The sequence below is a fragment of the Python bivittatus genome, unplaced genomic scaffold, assembly GCF_059951505.1.
Source record: "Python bivittatus isolate LINGU-HERP-01145 unplaced genomic scaffold, Pbiv_v1 ctg000330_np1212, whole genome shotgun sequence".
Classification (NCBI taxonomy): Eukaryota; Metazoa; Chordata; class Lepidosauria; order Squamata; family Pythonidae; genus Python; species Python bivittatus.
The window spans coordinates 47,443,304-47,462,974 of NW_028277058.1; the positions used below are offsets into that span (position 1 = coordinate 47,443,304).

The window sequence follows — 19,671 nt, forward strand, 5'->3', positions numbered from 1 at the left end:
TTTTCGGGACACTATGCCATGTCCTGAACCAGCAAATTTTTAAACTATGTTCTGCTTCTTTTTTTTGCCTTTCCTTCAAAAGTCATCTTCCCTCACACTCACTGGTCATTTAACTCAAAATGTTCACTCCCATGTAACACTGATGAACAATCATATCAATCCCCTTTTTGTATTCCATTTTTATTGAACAGACTAGAAATGGGTTTACAGAACAACCATCACTTTACTGATTGACTGATTTTTTGATTTATATAGCCACCTATCTCACTTTTACATGACTCCAGGCTAGTGTTTCTGAACCTTAGCAGCTTCAAGATGTGTGGACTTCAACATCCAGAATGCTGGCTGGGGAATTCTGGGAGTTGAAGTCCACACATCTTGAAGCTGCTAAGGCTGAGAAACACTGCTGTAAGTGGTATTATTTTACACAGTTTGGAATGCAGAACAATTTACCAGCTGGCCACATTCTAATGTAAGGCCTTATGACCCCTATGGCTTCCTCCATCAAACCATCATGAGGTGTGGAGGAATTTTTGTTTCCATCTGAGACTAACTCAGCTTTACTTACTGTGTAGTTAGTCTTGCTATCAGCTTGCTAAAATAAGTTAATCTAACTACAAACAAGAGTAATATGCTTTATCTGGATTTGGAGGCTACGCAATTAAATTCTTAGCAACAGTACAAAAGAGGTTTGTCATTGTCTTTTTTAGGTTTTTTTTTTGGAGGGGTATCTGTAACTTTGGGAGTCCCTTGTAGTCTCTCGTTCAAGGTTAACTCTGCTTAGCTTTTTCAAGATCATAGTCTGCTAGAGACTGACACATGCTGTGACCAACCAATAATGGAAGATGAAGTTTTTTACGATATAAAAAGAATTCCACTTCCTCAAATAGTTTTTTTAAATAACATTAGCCAGTTAAAATCCCAAGCGCACTTGAATACAAACGTATTTTTGTGCCAGAGGAAGTTTCAAGCTACTTTTGTAGCTGTCTGACCTAGGAGAAAGGTAGTGCAATGGAATATGCAGCCTCAAGACTCATTCTTAGGTAAACCATAGTTGAGCTTTATGTCAAAGTACAGCCTTAACCTCAATCTTTACAAAAAACTTAAGAGTGTATTTTTCTACCAATACTACTGATGAACACAAAGCTATAAATTTTGATCCAACAAACCAACAGATTTACAATTAGGAAACTGGTTTCAGTGACTGTAAAATCTCCTTTTTAGTAGTCCATTTAGATTCCTGGTGACTTCATGGACACATCTATTGTCTTTTCCTAGCATCAATACAGAAATGGTTTGCTACTGACGCCTTCTAGAATGTTTAAAAAACTTTCCAGTCTAGCCTGTAGCTCAAGTATTTACTAGTAGTCTTCCATCCAAGTATAGCCAGGTCCAGCCCTGATTAGATTTCTGAGATGAGCCAAAGTCAACTAGGTGTTGCCACACAGCTGCTCAATATTATGTTATGATACTTCTGAAAATGTAATATAAAATTTATAATTTTTTTAAAGGGCAAATGTAATAACACAGAGTATCTAATTCATGTGCCTCAATATTTTTAATGTGCCTTGGAACTGCCATTTATAGTATTCTCTATAAAAGACATAACATATGGCTTCGTTTAGGCAAAATAACAAATTATTTTCCACTACATGAGCAAACTTCAGATGTTCACATCACCTCCTTTTCTCTTCAACAATTTCAAAGAGGTTAAAACAGATATGTTAGGACAAACTCCAAAAAGTCCCCAATTCTAGCACTTCTACAGGGTGCAGCTTGGAAAAGACTTTATTAAACTATGGTTTGCTAAAAACAAGCAAAGAAGAGATTGAAGAGAAAGACATCTGGATAAGACTAGCTGAAGAAAAATCAGCAAAGGCATTGGAAATCTGGAATGGGAATATCAATCAGAGAAGCTTTGGATAGGATTTAGAAATGCAGGATTAGGCAAAAGACTTTAAACAGAAAGTGCAGGCAAATGGAAAAATGAGAGGTAGATAGATGGAATACATGGGATAAAGTTGTCAGGCACCCTGAAAGAAGGATAGGAAAATGAGCTTCTATTTAGGAAACAGAGAAGCAAAAACTGAGTTTGGCCTGTATCTTATAAAGCATGGGGGCAAAGTAGAATCCTGTATTACTGATGAGATGTTAATGGAAAGTTAAGGCAAGGTCCAACATTTCAGATGAATTACATGCACTAACCTGAACTTGCCAGCCAAATACTCAACTGAAAAGTTTCTAGTATGGTACTCTTTTAATTAAGTGTCTGCTTGCTTTTATAATCATATTATTTTATTATTTATTTGTTCCATTTCTCTGGCTGCCCACTCACTAGGCTCATCCAACACTCAGTAGCAAAGTAGCTCCTTACTAAGCTGAAGGGAATTGCATGCATTAGTGCAGCCAACAGCTACAGTAAGAAGTCAGTAGTCAAAATAAACCACTAGCAATTTAAAGGTAATAAGAGATGTCCAATTTCTACTCCAAAAATGGCAACTATGCAGTGCTTCCTACATTTCACGTTCAGAAAGAAAAATCCAAATCAACACAAAAAGAAGCTGGCTAAGTTAGAAAAATGAATATCTTTTAACAAAACTGAATTTATGGTCTAATGACCCAGAAAGGGGGGAATTAATTATGCACAGAGTGAAGGTGACAATATAAAAGACAGGCACCCTGTGACGAAAAATGTTCAGATACTGGTGAGAGAAATGTTTGACTGTAAAAGAAAAGAACAGGCTACTGAATCAGGAGACCGAAATCAAAACTCGTGGGGTGTGTGACATTTAAATTTTTGGACTGTGGGATTTAAATGGTACTTTAATAGGATATGAGTAATTCCTAAACATTTTGTAGTGAGTCATCATTTCAACTGAGAAGTGAAAATGAACCTTCCCTTTCTTAGTTACAAACTTAAATTTGTCTCATGGCTAGTAATGACCAACTGCCCATAGACTGGTGTTTGCCAAAGGGGGAAAATGGACCTCATTGCTGAAAGAAAAAAAATGGGACAAGGGAAGAAATATTCTTGATTATGGTGTGCCCTTTTAGATAAATCTCCACTGTCTGATACTGAAAGAGTGGCACAGGAAGATGATAATCTAAAACAATAGATCCCAATTTGTGGTCCATGAGGATGAGTGCTTATACAAATGTACAAATAGAAGTGGCCAACATCTTGGGATATTTTACATGTTGCCCAATATCTTGGCAGTAACATCAATATCTCATGATTTGGCCATTTCATTAGATTCTACCCATTTTCACTAAAAAAATGAATTATTATTTAAATTAGGGGACCTGCAAATTCCATTGGTGGGGCAGACATGCCATAATGCCTACAGTTTCACATTACTGACTCTGGACTTAAGTGGTGATCTTCAAAAGCTACTGATGATGATCTATATAGAGGGAAACACCGGTAAAAGATGTGAGGAATAGATAATACATTTATGAAGATGAAGTGGAAGAATGAAATAATTGTGGAATGCATAGCATGTTTCAAAGAGTGACATGTAGATGTTTAGGGAAAGAAACATAGTATGCTTTAATCACAAACTAATTTCAAAACAGATTGAGATCAAAAAGCTTTCCTCTACATGACATATACTTCACATATAACTCTAAGCCAGGATTTTTCACCATATTATGGGTTAGCATTACATTTGACTCAAGCAAAAGCGTTGTTTCTTATATAGAATAAAAACATTTCTTCACAAAAAAAATGAGGACGGGGGAGAAACTCTTACCTGATCCAAGAGAGCAAGTCTGCTCACATAAGCTCTTTCGGTGTACAAAAGCTCATTGACAATTTTGTAACATTTCTCTTCATTTGTTTCCTGGAAATACATGCAATTATATTTTTATAAGACAGCTTTAAAAATGTAATTCCTACAATTTTCTGCAATCAGTTTCTGTGTTCATCAAACAATGATTCTTTCTGGCTTCCACCTAGCTTAGCCACAGGAAATTATATGAAAGACCAGTATGGCATAGAAGCAGCTCCAGGTCTATCTTACTGTGAGAAACAAAATGACAAAAGGAGTTATAAAAAACTCAAGCATAAATGCTTTTTAACATGGCCTAGGGTTTTTTTTGGCCAGTATTAGCACTGAGAGAAAGCATTAATGGTATCAATACATTCAACAAAAACTTACTATTTTGCCTGCTTGCTTTTCCATTTGAGATAAGCTCACATTACAGTGGCACTTCCAACAACTATGACCGCTTATTTGTATTTAATCCTAACATTGTAGTATAAGTAACATCTAACATCACTGTATGAAATCTTTCATTAGTCTATTTCTTACTTTCCAAGATGCTTCTGATTGTTGCACTTTTCCTTAAATATATATCTTCAAATTGTAATATCAGAAATGATGCTAACTATATCCTTGAGTCTTGTCAACAAGGAGTTCACACGTACAACTCTGCTTTGGTTAAGACAGAATAACCACTGACTAGATTCAAAGCTTCCAGAACATGCAGACTGGGTTCATATCGCAGAAACAGGCCCAGACTGCCTCAATCCACAGGTAGACCAACTTACCTGGAACCTGATGCATCTAGGGACATGGCAGTTGCCCTGATCATATCTGGGGCCACCATCTTTGACAGCATCTGAGCCTGCTTTGCAATTGCTGGCCAACAGTAATTTATTTAAAAACACATACATATGGACAATATGGTAACCCAATCACAACTGGAATCAGATAAAGATGAAATAGCGAGACACCTAAAAATCCAGCTCCTTCTGACCTGTTCTACCTCTTTTTAACCTCTGGAGTATATGTTTATGTGTGTGAATTTAGAGCAGCTCCATCTTGGCAGGACCCTTCTATTTTTTTTTACCTCTACGTCTGTCTCCAGGGACCAGAAGGGAGACCTAAACTGATATGCACCAGTTGGGCAACTTCGGGGTTTTTTTGGTGGGCCTAATATGGAAATGATTTGGTTTGCATAACATACAGAATTTCAGTAACCTGGTTACACATGTTGCGAGAACATGTCCGTATGTTCATCTATAGCTGTCATCGGCTACATCATTTACTTATTAGGGTCGATGGATTAGGGTTGCAGGACATAGTCATGAATTTTTGTTTTTCTTTCTATGCAAATTATTTTCTTGTAATACAAAACATAACAAAATCAATCTTTTCTGAATTCTTCCCATTTTATTACAGTGGCTTACTGAAAATGACCATCTACAAGGGAACTGAAAAAAAGGGGGAAAAAAGGGAACAAAAATACATGAAGTATGAAAATTAGCTCATGCATTCCACTTTAAACAAAAGATGAGATTTCTACTGCCACCACTTTATTTTCTATGGTTAGATCTGAGTCATATGTACTGCTTTAAATTTTATTTCTATAGAAGAAAATGCGTAAGGAAAGGTTGCCTTGAAGCAGAAGATTTATTTAATAGGAAATAAGTGAACAATCAGCTCCTGTATCTATTATTTTATTATACCTTCTTTCCCATCTGAAAGCCTTTTTCACAAGCATGGCCAAATTATACTAGAGTACCACCGAGAAAATCTTTGTTACAAATGCAATCAACTTCCCTTTAACAACTTCCTCCAGGCCAGTATTAGACCCACTTTGTATTATTATGCAAGTATACGAAGCAAATAGTCCACTCTAAAGCTGGTATTTGTCACACTGGACAAGACATGCAGGCTATATGCCCGTATTCTTTTTGAAGCAGAACTGCACCCACCACGACCCCAACTTGATCTTTACAGTACCATTTTAAAACTGGGTTTGAACTGCATGCGAATAGGAATGTACTCAAGAATGCTGGCTAAGACTGGGGTACAAATCTAGTTCTAAATTCCAAATTTTGGGAAAGCTGCGGTCAGCCAAGGTCATGTGATTGTCATGGGCATGTCCCCAACATCTTTCCTGCCTCCCTGTGGCCCCTGCGCCCAATCAGCTGGTGGCAAGGCCCAACGGGTAAGCAGCAATTGGCTGCTTTGGAACCGAGTCCGAAATCTGAAATATCTTAACAGCAGTGGGAGGCAAAGGAAGGACAAGGCAGCAACTTGGATACCTGCTGGTGAGGTAGGGCTGGTTGAGCGATGCCAGCAGTCGACAGGTGAGTCTTCCTCCTTCCTGGAGAGAGGTGGCCCTTGGGGACGCACCAGAATGAGGAGTAGGGGTGCAGTTTTCTTCATGGTCCACAGCTCCCTTGACTCCCTCTCCCCCCCATGGCAGGCAGTTCCGCAGGTCAGCCAAAGAGGAGGAGGAGGAGGCTTCACCAGGGCTCTGCTGAAGGTTGTGAAGGGAGAGGAAATGGCACCAGCCTGATTTTATGTGGAAAGAAGAGTGCTTCCTGCCAGTTTCCCACAAGTCAATAGGGAAGCCAGCAGGAAGTGTGAACTCTTCTGAGGTGATGATGGCACCATATACCTTAGGGATTTAAATCTGGCAAAGTTGTGGCTGGGACCCACTACTTCCATGGGACTGAAATTTGACAAAACCATTTCCAATGCTCCCTGCCAGCTTCCCACAAGGAAAGTCACTGGGGAAGGTAGTAGGAAGTTGGAAGTCACTCTCCCACTGCTTTTTTGCCTGCCCATGGTCATTCTGTTTCTCTGTTTAGGTAAGGAAATATCTCTGAAACTATGACCCATTGGGTCACGGGCTGTCTAGTTATCAGATAATAATTTGATATTTTGGTTCACCTTCCTGTGTTAGTAGGCAGTCAGAACAAGGTACTGATATTAATACCCACAGAAGGTCAAAAGAAGCATTCTGGCCATTTAGAGAAATCAGGAGGAGTTTTTATGTTGAGCAGCACACAGGAATGTCCACTCTATAACCAACTGAAAAGGGCACTTCATAACAAACTCCCCCAGGATTTCTCCTTAACAGCTGCTTCAATATCCAGATTAACAGTGATACCAAATATATCATTTCTCCCACTTTCACAGGAAGGGCACTTATTCCACAGCACTTGCCCTGTTTGAACAGAATGCACACTCCTATACAGAGAGAGAAACAATGGGCAATTTCACACAGCTATCACCTGCCCCCAAACCCTCAAAGCCATTATCACAAAAGCCCACAATTGTACTGACTGCAGCCACTGTGGGGCCAGAGATGAACTTTGCTCCCTCCAGCTCACCTATAACAGAAGGCATCAATTGTTTCTGACCAACAAATATTGCACCCTGGTTTTGACTTGCTTGTGTGAATTTCTTAGCTAATTCACAAGGAAAGAAAAGGAGATCAAGGGGGAGGCAGGCCCTGGGAAGAGCCTCAGCCAATGGGATACTGCCTGCTTCAAAACTGGTAGAGTTCAATATTTTGGAAAACTGAAAATCAGGTGTCCCAAGAGGATGTCAGTGCTGAGGCACAGTGATGTCCCAGGAGCAGCCCATGTTCAGGTGGAAAGGCCCCAGTAGCTAGACTTATACAATGAAATACAGGTAGTCCTCACTTATTGACCACAATTGAGATCGGCAACTCTGTTGCTAAGTGGCACGGTCATTGAGTAAAATCTCATGTGACCGCACCGATTTACGACGTTAGTTCCAGCTGTGGTTGTTAAGCGAATCACTGTGTGTTGTTAAGCCTGGCATCACGTGGCCATGACTTGTAACTTCCTGTGGCTTCCCCAGTGACTCTGCTTGTCAGAAGCCAGCTGTGAAGGTCATAAATGCATGCCAGTCGCCAAGCGCCCAAATCACAATCACGTGATGCAATTCTGAAGACCAGTCATAAGTCTCCTTTTTCAGCACTGTTGTAACTTCAAAGAGTCACCGAACAGGTGGTTGGTAAGCAAGGACTACTTGTAAAAGAAAGGTCTCCATTCAAAAAGCTCTCCAATGCAATCTAATGAAAGGCTGTATCAAATTTCTGCAAGTCGAAGAATATGAGGAACACATACCAAAATGATACTTGTGACAATCAGAGGCTTCTTTACAAAACAAAGATGATGTTATTTTATTAATATACTGTACAAATCACTTTTTTGTACAATCCGGGCCTCTTACCTTTGTCTCTGTGTTTGGGTCCCGCTGACTGCCTTGCTCAACCCGCTTCTCTTCCTTATTGGCAATCATTTCTCCAGCTTCTTTTACAGATGGAAAGGTATTTGCACTGGGAGCCCAGTGGTAGCTCTTGATTTTTTGCCCCTTGCAAGCTGCTGTAGTTGGCAGTGAGTCCGTGCTAGTATTCCCTCTTTCTCCATTTACCAAGCTGCTATCAAATGCATCACAGTCATTTTGGGTGCTTCTGCAGGCACGGTGGACAGACCACTTGTCTTGGCAGTCCAACTGATTCTGTGCTATTATGCCATTGGCTGTGTGGTTCTGTACATCCTGAGAGTGACCTCTACTGTTTCCCTGCTCGTGTAGGGGATGCTGGGTGAGGAATTTTGGCTGAGGTGATGGCACTGGTCCATACCTTCCTTGAGGTTTACCAACATTTAAAACAGAAGGTTCTTTCTTCAGCTCACTAGGAACGGATGGGCTAAAGAGAATAAAATACAGAGAATAAAATACAGAGACTGCATGCTGATGTATAAATATACATGCAAAATTAGTATAAAAACCAAAATAATACCCTAATCAAGGAACCATCAAGGAGAAAACCACACAAACTACTTGTATATAACAGGGAGCAAACCCCACGCTCACTCGCACTGATGATACTACCTAGTTGAGTAATGAAATGTCTGCAAGCCAACAACCAAGCTCAGAGAGCACCAAGGACTCTCTGCACCAAGGATAGTATAAAAATGCAATTGTGACACAGAGTTAGATTCACTCCCAACAGAAATCTTATTACACATGGAGGCAAGGACTGAGATTGTTCATTTGACTGAAATGAGGAATGTCTGGCTTGTGTTTACCTGCAGGCCTGGCCTTTTCTGCAGGTTTTCTTTCTTTCTTTCTTTCTTTCTTTCTTTCTTTCTTTCTTTCTTTCTTTCTTTCTTTTCTTTTTCTTTCCTTTCTTTCTCTCTCTCTCTCTCTCTCTCCTTCCTTCCCTCCCTCCCTCCCTTCCTTCCTTTCTCTTGCCTGCCTGCCAGCCAGCCAGCCAGCCAGCCAGCCATCATCATCTGAAGATGTTACCTAGCCGGGTAACGAAACATTTGCAAGAAAACAACCAAGCTCAGAGAACCCCAAGGACTCCACAGTTCAAACCTGAGCTACACATATTTGCTTCTATTGATAGATTCAAAAATTATGCTAGGCCCCAAACAAAAGATATTATTTGTTAGCAGTACATAAGAAACCTTAGGTTTAAATCTCTTGACAAAGTGGAAGATTTTGTGTTATGCATTATGCAGAGAGAGGTGGGTTTGCTTGTACATCTGAATGGTTCAAAGGAATCTAGTCCTTCTTTGTGTCAAATGTTTTCTTCTTTACAACCCAAGATGAGGTACTTTTAACCAAACACTATTTCATTTCAGATATTCCAAGGTTATACCACTGAATCTGACATCAAGTTGCCAGACTAGAGTGGCACAATTTTCTGCCTTTTTTTCCAGCAGTAAACTAAAGAAAACCAAGAAGTTATGCTTCACATAAGTTTAATAGAAAGGCAGAAAGGTGAGGGTGGGGGAGACGCATATTCAAACTGGGACAAAAATCCTGTTCTTTCTCCTACAGGACAGGTTGGTTGTGAAAGAAAATAGCGGGAAGCACTGCATAGATCACTTTGAGCTCTTGAACAAAAGGAGTTTATTAATCTAATAAATCAAATAAATGAACACATTTTTTCTTAAAAATAGTGTCCCCCCCAACCAACAAATTGTTTTTCTAAGGAGAGGTATAACATTTCCTCAACTAAGGTCTTTGAAGCAATGTGCCAGGTCCAACCTCCCAAAAATAATGGAAAGCACCAGGCAAAAACTAAATTGCAAAATTATGCAGATTCTAGTTCCAGTAAACACAGAGTTCCATCACCATCACAAATAGCACAAATTGTGACACAAAGAGTCTAATAATTACTCCCCTTTTTTACATAGAAGCAGAAATCAGAAAAATGTAATCTGGGTATTTAATTTCTACTTTTTGATACATCTCAAGACATGCACACGTGCACACACACACCCTTTGGCTATTAGAAATACTAATACTGATTTTAAATGCAGCTATTCAGTTCACTACTAACACTAATTTTATATATCTTAATTCTTTTCCCCAGTATAACGTTCTTTATGTTGGATTTTTATCTGAAATACACCACAGAGCATTGTGAGCATACAAACAAATATAGGAAACTATCTTATGCTGAGTCAGGCTACTTGTTCACCTAGACCAGCACTGTTTACTGCAGCTATATCAATAAATAATGCTAAAACAGATTATTATTATTATTTGTGTAATGCCCAAGCTGATCAAACTATGGTCTATTTTGTAAAAAGCCATGATTTACTGATTACAAATTCCAACTTATTTATTCATTTACTACAATATCTACATTGTACTGTAGATAATTACCACACTCAGAAATTTAAAAATCCATGAAACAAATAAAAGCAATATAAAATTCCAAAATCTATTCCAAGGGCTGTCATTAACATAAAATCAAAAGAATATAAATTAAGAAAATGGGAAAAAAAAAACAACTATAAAACATTTGGGCTCCAGATACCCAGCAATACCTATCTTTTTCACCTTCCGGAAGACAGTGTGACACCATTGTTGCTTCTAAGGGCATTTCTATAATGATGGGGCAACCACTTAATCATTGTTTTAGCAACATAATGTTTTGGCTGTGATTTATTGTTTGCTGGCTTCTTACAATGTACTAAGCCACTGTTTATAACCCACATGTTAAATTCATGCGCATTAAGCCTAAACTAGGGCTAACATATCTGCATTGCAAAAATCATGAGGATCACTAGAGAGCAGGAAAAAGATATAGAACATTCTAATTTTTTGCTGCCATCTAATAGTAATCCAGATATTTTTCAGTCCAGATGTAATACAGTACAGTTTAAGAACAAATTCCATTCCCAAGGTCTATCCTTAAGTTGAATTTGTATGTAAGCCAGAACAGTATTATTGTATAATACTGCATAAGTAGTATTGTGTAATTAACTTGAACCATTGTGCATTTTACTCGAATCATTGTGTATTTAACTCAAATTTTGCTACAATAGGCTCCATTCTTAACTATGGGTCATCTGTAACCCTGGCATTCTTAACTCAAGGACTACCTGTAGCCCTAGCCAAAACCAAACCAAGCATTTAGCATAATGTGTGAGCTGAGCCATCATTTCTGAACCTAGTTGTAATTTTGGCTTAATCTTCATTAATTTTGCTCACTATGAAAAAGACAGGACATAAGCAATTGGTTTCCAATCTAGCTCTCTCATACAATCTGCCAGGCAACAGGAGTTTCTCCCTCTTCTACTTTTCCCTTGGACAGCACAACCCTCCCCACCCCCCACCCCCCACCTATCTTTGCAGGTAACTAGAACAAAAGGAGATTTAAAGAAATCACAACAGTTTTGACAGCAAGACTACATGTTCCAAGCCCTATTTTAACCTTAGTGAAGCATGCTGATTTGTACACCACCCAAGATACAATTAGGCTGTTTAAGATGAGATGGTGTTTGGTTTATCTACTGGTACCTCTTTCTGGAAAACTCCAATTTATCAATGCAAGGCATTTATCACCTTGCTCAAAGTGACTCCTCCCTCCCGAAAGATATTCCTCTACTATGTGCCCTCCATCGTTGCTTCTCCATAGGAAAATTTTTATGGATCCCAAGAGCTAGACTAATTTATTTTATCAGACTCCAAATATTTATGGAATTCGGTCATTCCCTACTCCCTATTGCAATGGTGCCCTTTTCTTACTTTAGACCATTCTTTAGAAATGGTTAAACTCATTTGCATGAGGATCCCTTATCATTTGTTTCCCAAACACCTGCATCTTAGGTCACTCAACAGATAAGGACCCATAAACCGAGGAAAAAATTCTAGAATGAAAAGGCAACAGATTTCTGTTCTGGAATGAAGCTAACCCAACATGGAGGTCCCAGAAGATTTATGTATAGATTTCCATTGTTTCATCATTCAGTACAAATTAAGAATTTTCTAGAAAAAAACATTCAAGTAAGTTGCAGTTGTAGAACCTACATCATGTCCTTCTATAATAAGCTGGCAACTATAAGTTTGAATAGGAGAGATGCTAAATCTAGATACAGATGGCGAGGAGGATGCTTTGGTCAAGAAGAAGCAGGGATATTACCTGAAGCAGCCGGACCATTTACTACCAAGACATTGTCCACTTTTAGGATATCAGGAAAGTCACTTCAGTAAAAAAGCCATCTGGCATTAGTAAATTAACTCTGAAGTTCATATTTGCAGCCACCTAATTAAATCTATTCTAGCCAAGATCTATGTCACTCAGGAAAAGATTTTATCCAGCTTGGCTATGCACTGCTATCAAGAGGATGCAGCTCCTTAGAAAAGACACAGGAGTCTTCTAAGCTTGAAAAGGAATAAAGGAAGATCAACTCAGTACTAACGGGATTCTACTACTGTAGATGATAGTGTTAAAGTAAGAATCTTTATGAAGTAAGACTCTCACTATTACCAGATCCTTTCTTCCTGAACTGGACAGAAGAAAAAAATATATCCCAGAAGGAATAACAGGAACCATCTTGGAGCACTGTGCTGAACTTGTGAAATGACTTTATGAGAAAAGCATGAATGTTAGCAACCTGCTGGAATAGAAATCTTAAAAAGGGCAAATGGGTGGGCTGCAAACAAGCAATGTTAGCTTGATATCTAAAATGGATAAGAACTCTTGAAAAATGAAGGATAACAAATCTAAAATCGCAGATGAACGCTCAAGTTCTTTTAAGTGAATAATCATGGCTATACTGAAGATATACTGAAGGGAGAACAGGATTTGCAGCAATATTACTAATTTGGTAATATTACTAAAATTAATCAAGCTTTTCATCTTTTTGCTGTCAAAAGTCTGCATGAACACAGGTATACTTAAGCCAATGGTAGTAAATCAGGAGTGGACCTTGGGCTACATATGATTCTCATCCTCATTGCAAAAGCCTACTAATAGCATTTAATTCAGACCACTCTCCAAGTGAAATCTGTCCCAGCCTGCTGCATATTGAGGGGGAGAGAAAATAAAAAGAGATGTGATCATGAGTAAGAGAGGGAATGTGGGCGGTTATAAAAAGAAAGAAAATGGATGATCCTATCTAATTTTCTTTCTGGCCATATCTACTTCTTACATTCACTCATTCTTCACATATCACTCTCTAAAATTAATCCCAATTGAAGGTAACTTTTAAAAGAAATCAATTATTATTTCTACTTAAATTCTGATCATTATATGTATGCACACACATTTCTGTGCGTGTCATAAGAATATTAGTTTTCATTTTCAACAAAAAGTGATCCAGTCCAATCAATAATGTATCATCATTCAAATTCTGCAATTTAATAGATCAACCATAGCAACTGTCTGTACTTGCCATAAGAATGGAACATGTTCTTCCTCTTCATTTATTATCATCACGTATGCTCATTTCAATCTGTAACCTTTGAATAAAAATGAAATACGTTTACCTGCCTCCTTCAAAATGACTGATGAGATCAGACACTTTACTAGATTTTTCTTTCGATACACAAGAAGAGATAGGTGTAATTTCCTCCATTCTTGACTTCGTGGTATACAAAGCTTTACACTTAGGGGTTTGGTGGGTAATGGATGACTGTGAATTCTGCAGATGTAATGGCTTTGGAGGCACTGCAAAGAAAAAGCAACACTCACTACTTTTCATATTTGTAGGAATTTCACACACCAGTGCTACTCAAACCAGTGACTTAAGACTTCTTTGTCCTCTTCAATGTGACACCCTCAAAATGTTCTGAAGTACCATACCCATAATCTTCAGGTAAGAGGGCCAAGAGTTCATTTACAAAATATTCAATGCAAGTTTTCTATTTATTATTATAGACTCATAGCTAATGTTCTAATGATTTAGAAGTTAACATTATGCCAGTTAGCATTATGCCATGCTGACGGATGTTTCTCAGATTACACAAAGGTCGATTTAATGCATTGAAAGTACACCTCAGTAGAGAATAATGCCTAATCCTATTTCTAGCTTGCATACACTAATGTGTCTAGCAGGTATGCTTACACACACAAGCCTTTGCCTATTTTTTACATCCTACATGTCTATCCAAAAAGACAAAGATGTACTGTACTTGCAATCTAGTGCTCAGCTGTTTACTCCACTATTAGTCAAACCAAAAGATTACAAACCCAAGTTATTTTCATTATCCAGAATTCAATAAGATCAATGTTACTGAACATGAATTTAAGCAACCCATTCTAAGCATCCCAACCTCTCTTTTTAGAACTGACACTGTAATCACATGAAAAACAGATTTTTCTCAGATGTCTCAAGTGTCAGTAATTTTCTCTCATCTGAAAGCATTGCACATTGAAGCTAGATTAAAGCAGCATATAATCAGAGGGGAAGCACTCTAAATATGATCAGATGTTACTTTTCTTACATTAAATGTTCAAAAATGTAAAATATAATACAGGTAGTCTTCGTTTAGCAACTACCTCGTTTAGCAACAGTTTGCAGTTATGATGGTGATGAAAAAGTAACTTTACAACCAATCCTTGCATTTACGACCTTCAAAGGTCTGTAAAGCAAAGCAAAGAAAACCTGAAGAAAGATCATAAGCACAGTTTTTGTTTCACTTAGCAATTGCTTCACTTAACGACTGAGTCACTAAATGAAGACTACCTGTATGGGCTATTTAGAGATAATTCATCCAATTTCAACAAGCTCTTTAGCCCTAGCTTCAACTTTTTCCCTACATGACTTCCTACAACCTGGCTAGAAAGACTGGGAGATGTGATGTCAGAAGCAACATAGGATTGGAAGAGGGAAACTGCATCTACTACAGGCCCAACTTTATACAGAAAAAATACACATACTTACAGATTAGTGTAGTTACGTGGATTATTTGATTCTCTCTCCATCTAGAAACAAAATCTACCTCTAATGCCAAGATTCAAGCCACACTAAATATCAACCACAGTCAAGAATATGTTCCGATGCTTGCTCACCTTTGACACTGCCAGCTTTAGGGAACAATCGTAGGCTAAATATGCTTTATCAATCCAGCATTTAATGAGAATGGAGAAGCTCCGTTTAGACAACCCCGCTTTTCTCTCTCATACACTGGCATAGTACTTAGGGTTTTTATCACGTGTAGATTAGGTGAAAGGGCTGCAGACGTCATGGCTATCCGCCAAATGGATCTCCAGAAGCTGCAGTTTCCATATAACTAGGCAGATTACAACTACAGAAAATGAATTAGTAAAGGCTTTTCAATACTGGAAACTACCACTGCTACCTCCATGCCACCAACAAAGATTAAGAACTTTAATTCAGCTGTGGGCCATTGCAGCACTATCGATCATTCTAACATGTGAAGTTGTCCCAAACAAATTTATCTACAAGCACACAAATCTGTTCCACACAACCAGAAACACACAGAGATTTATAAATCAATTATTCCAGGATATAAAGTACTGTACACAACAGAGTAAAATCAATTGTAACAACAAAATCACAACAGCATTTCAACTGATCCTTTTCTGTAATCAACTCAAAGAGACGAAGAAACGAGGAAATGATAGAATCATAACTGGAAGGGCAGCCTTCACAGTTACTCTTATTTTTATTGGAAGTGCCATAACAACTGACTACAGCTGTATTGTTTCTCAGTGCTTCTTGAGAACACCTCAGGAACCATCCCCCGGGTTCTGGTGATTCATTCCCTATTCTGAATTTTCCTCTAGAACAGACTAGTAGATCTAGACCAGTGTACAGATAATTGTCGAAAAACTGAATATACAGCTCACAGAGATGATAAAACTTCTGAAGGGTAAGGGGAGAGACTGAGACCAATTTCCAAAGCAAAGTGAGAGCACAAAATTGCCCCAAGGAAGAGGAAGAAGCTGCTTAAATGGATTAATGACTGCATTTAAAATTATAAGCCAGATATCAGCCTGCATCCTTCCATAAGAAATGCCAGAAGTGCTGGGCTGAGTCAGTGGAAAAAGTACGGCATGTTTAAAGATTCACCTCCTTGCCAAGAAACATGTGCCAGAAAGTGTGGTGATGGTGAAAGGAAAGAAAACCGCCAGTTTGGGAAGACCAGCGTTTCTCAACTAGCACTGAACAAGTACCACCTACTCCAAATGGAGCCCAGCTGTGATGTTCTGTGCTGCCTGTATGTTTCTAACCAGGCAGAGTATGATTGAGAAGAAAGTGACAAAGCTTCAGTAATTAATCATGAGGAGAAACACTGCTCACATGTGTTCTTATTGATGTCTCACTGCATACTAAACAGCACCAGCACTTTGTTTGGAAATTACTGGGACAGTAAAGAAATACAGTAGCTATTGGGTTGGCTCTATGCAAAACAATCAATTAGTGTCAATTGTTCTACAAAACTCCCCTCCCCTCTAAAACAGATTTTCTCCTTTTTAGCCAAGCAACGGAAGACTATATTTCCTATAATGTACAATATATTTCTATATAATGCATTATGAAAGTGCATCTTGTTCTAGGATTTTGGTGAAATAATTTTTTTCAGCATGGACTAAATGCACCATAGGAGAGTTCCCAGAAACCTTCTTAGAGATTATACAAAGGTGTAGAAACTAAGGTGAGGTATACCAAGAAACATTTTCTATCCCCCCACTCCCCCTTCTATGCAACCCAAAATGCCACTCCAGATGACTAGGGACTGCCTGAATTTAAGCAATTTTGCAGAAAGCAAGCACCAAAGAGCTTTGTTCAAAACAGGTCAGATACTGCTGCTGGCTGCCAGCACACAAATCATGAGCAGCAAAAACAGACTTTGAATATTTTCCACTTCATTACAGGCAGACATCTTTAAAGACAGATCTCTGAATGTACAATCATACAGTAAACCAGGGACAATGTTCTCTGTTAATAATAACGATAATAATAATTGGAATATTTTTTACTACAATGTGGTTATACAATGTATAGCAGTGCTTCTGTTTATCAAATTTTATTTCAATTTAAACAACTTCACACATTTGTTGCCAATGCCAGAAAACATGTATCTACTGTGTTAGTTATCTGAAATGCATAAATCACTGTCACGTAATCCATAACAGAAACAAAAGGGGTTTCTCCTAAGGATATTTAGAGTCATTGTTATTCTACCTATCATTTTATTTACAAATTATAGTAAGTATTAAAGACTTAGCTTCAATTATCTCTCCTGCGCCTACCTAGATAAATTCTGAGCCTAGCCTGGAAAACAGATTATTAGACCATTTGTCACAACACCTCCACTTAATTTTGAAATTAGTACTCCATGTGCTTAATTTATTATTCAAAGCAGCATTATTGTAATAAGAACATAAACCATAAACCTGTTGAATCATATTAATGATAGTTCTAATCCATCCTCTCTCTATCCTATTGGGTCACATGTAAAAGACCTAAATTCTGAGATTACACCACAGGCAAGAAAGTATCTAAGTGCTTTTTCCATATCATATAACGTTTTATTATCTTCTATTATCCATCAATAACTGCAGCTACTAAAACCAACACCACAGGAACAGCCTTCAACAGATCAATGCCTTAGCACAGTTTATAATAAAGACAATTTACCCTCAAAGCTTCAAGAAGGGATAAAGCAAAGTTTCCCAATGCCTGATAACAGAAGCATACTTTATTTTGAATTAAAATCAAGAAGCATGGTTTTTCCTTACATAGCATAAATATAAAGGTTTGGGGTTAAGTGTTAAAAAATATTCAGCCAGAGAACCTCACTGTCTAATTCTGCATTAATCACTGCCTTATATTGGAAACAAACAAGTTCAGAAGAAATCACCTGTGCATAAATACTCATATTCTGGAAATTACGGTCTATCATGCTGCTACACGAGTCATTGTTTTGGACCAAGAACATTCCCAGAGATACTCTAGTGGGAGCATGTGATGCTATGATAGCGTCTCTTGAAGTTAAGAGGCAGCTGAGATTGCTCAGTGTAAACCTGTACCCTCCTGACATCAAGAGAAACTTGAAAGAATGAGTTCATCCCCATGTAGGACTAAGATATTAACAGCAGTCCCTAGCAGAGGATGGCTGGAAAGAATTCACTCACTGGAATGAATGAGCAAGGAGTTATTAGACAGTCCGTACCACAGACAGTGTTTTGAACTCACAGATGTCTTCTATTTATTGCATTACAATAAATAAATACATACATACAATCTTTAACCCAAGACTGACTCTCAACATATATTAAAGATCAACTAATGTGCAATTCAAAAATAAACAAAATTAATATAATTTTCAAATCATGGGAAAAATATAGCCACCTTATTCTGCCTTAGTTAGGCCCTCACCTCCAGTGTTGTATTCACATTTGGGCACCACACTTGAGAAGGATTCAGAGAAACAACTGGAACAGATTCAGAAAGCTAGAAACTAAGTTGCATGATGTCAGCTCTCTGGTTCAAAGTTACTTAGACACTCACCAGAGCATGGCTAAATAAGAACCTTTACTGCCACTTATAGCAGCTGATTGCACTTTGTCAGCTTGGGGTTTTAGTCCCCTCTATACCCACTGCAGTTCAAACCCAGTGCTTGCTTTAAGGATTAAATTATTTAATTAAGCATAATTTAATTTACTAAATAAAATAAATAAAGCCTCCTCTGGTTTTCGCAAGTGACAGGAGACAAGGAGAGCTTCAAGGGCTAGCTGAATGATAGAGAGTCCATGTTTGACTACATCTCTGCAGACCTGACCAGCAAATAATTAGCTTAATGAGCTATGCAATGAGGACTCAAATCTAGTAAGCATCTACATCCATCTAAACACACAGATGCATGGAAATGCTAGGGTCAATTAAAACAATGATGTCCCAAAACACTAGGAGAAGATCAAAGTATGACTGACGAATAAAAGCACCACAAATCAGGACATGAACTTCATAATTAAGAATGGCCCAAGAAAAGCTAGACACCCTTTCCAAGTTGTCCTCTAAATTGTAACCATGTTCCATGACAAGACTGATGAAACCCAGCTGGTCAGAATTCCACTTTTATGTTATAAATTAAGAGATGAAAAGGAGCTCTGTGAGAGGTGAGTGAAGTGCATAAGGGCATCTGGGCAGTGTGTAAAAGCTTTTCCATTCTATAGCTTCTACTCTATTTGCTGCTTTTTCCCTGCTACGTCTCTTGCTAACTATTCCACAGTGGGAAATCTTCTGGGAATCAAGGAGTTACAACAACACTTTTGGTAAGTATCTGATCACAAATTTAAATAACCTTTCCACTTACATGATCTGGAAAAACTGTGCTGATCAATGCTGCATACCTCTAATTAGTTGTGTTGGAACTGAGGAATGTATTAATGGGACAATTGCATTCACGCCTTAATTCAATAAACTGATGCCACTGTGGTGATTGTGCCCAGTGGCAACAAAGATTCTGAGAAGGGAAGAAAGAATTTCTTTACGTTTTCCCTCTCATACTTTGCAACAATTGTACTAGATACCTGATCCACTGAGGCTGATGAGTACAGACAAAGTCTCCTTTGAACTGAGTTCAACTCCTGGTGACTATCCTGCATTGACATGCCCAT

General features: G+C 38.2%; 1 protein-coding gene across 3 annotated transcripts in view; it reads right to left on the reverse strand.

Annotated features, from left to right (window-relative positions):
• The window catches only part of FGD4 (FYVE, RhoGEF and PH domain containing 4), a 112,233-nt gene that overhangs the window by 23,681 nt on the left and 68,881 nt on the right, over nt 1–19,671 (reverse strand). For all 3 annotated transcript variants that reach the window (XM_088141178.1, XM_088141180.1, XM_088141179.1), the window contains 3 exons: nt 13,569–13,749; nt 8,004–8,481; nt 3,753–3,842 (listed from right to left, as the gene is read on the reverse strand). In XM_088141178.1, coding sequence (XP_087997304.1) covers nt 3,753–3,842; nt 8,004–8,481; nt 13,569–13,749 — 749 coding nt within the window. The remainder of the gene's footprint in view (nt 1–3,752; nt 3,843–8,003; nt 8,482–13,568; nt 13,750–19,671) is intronic.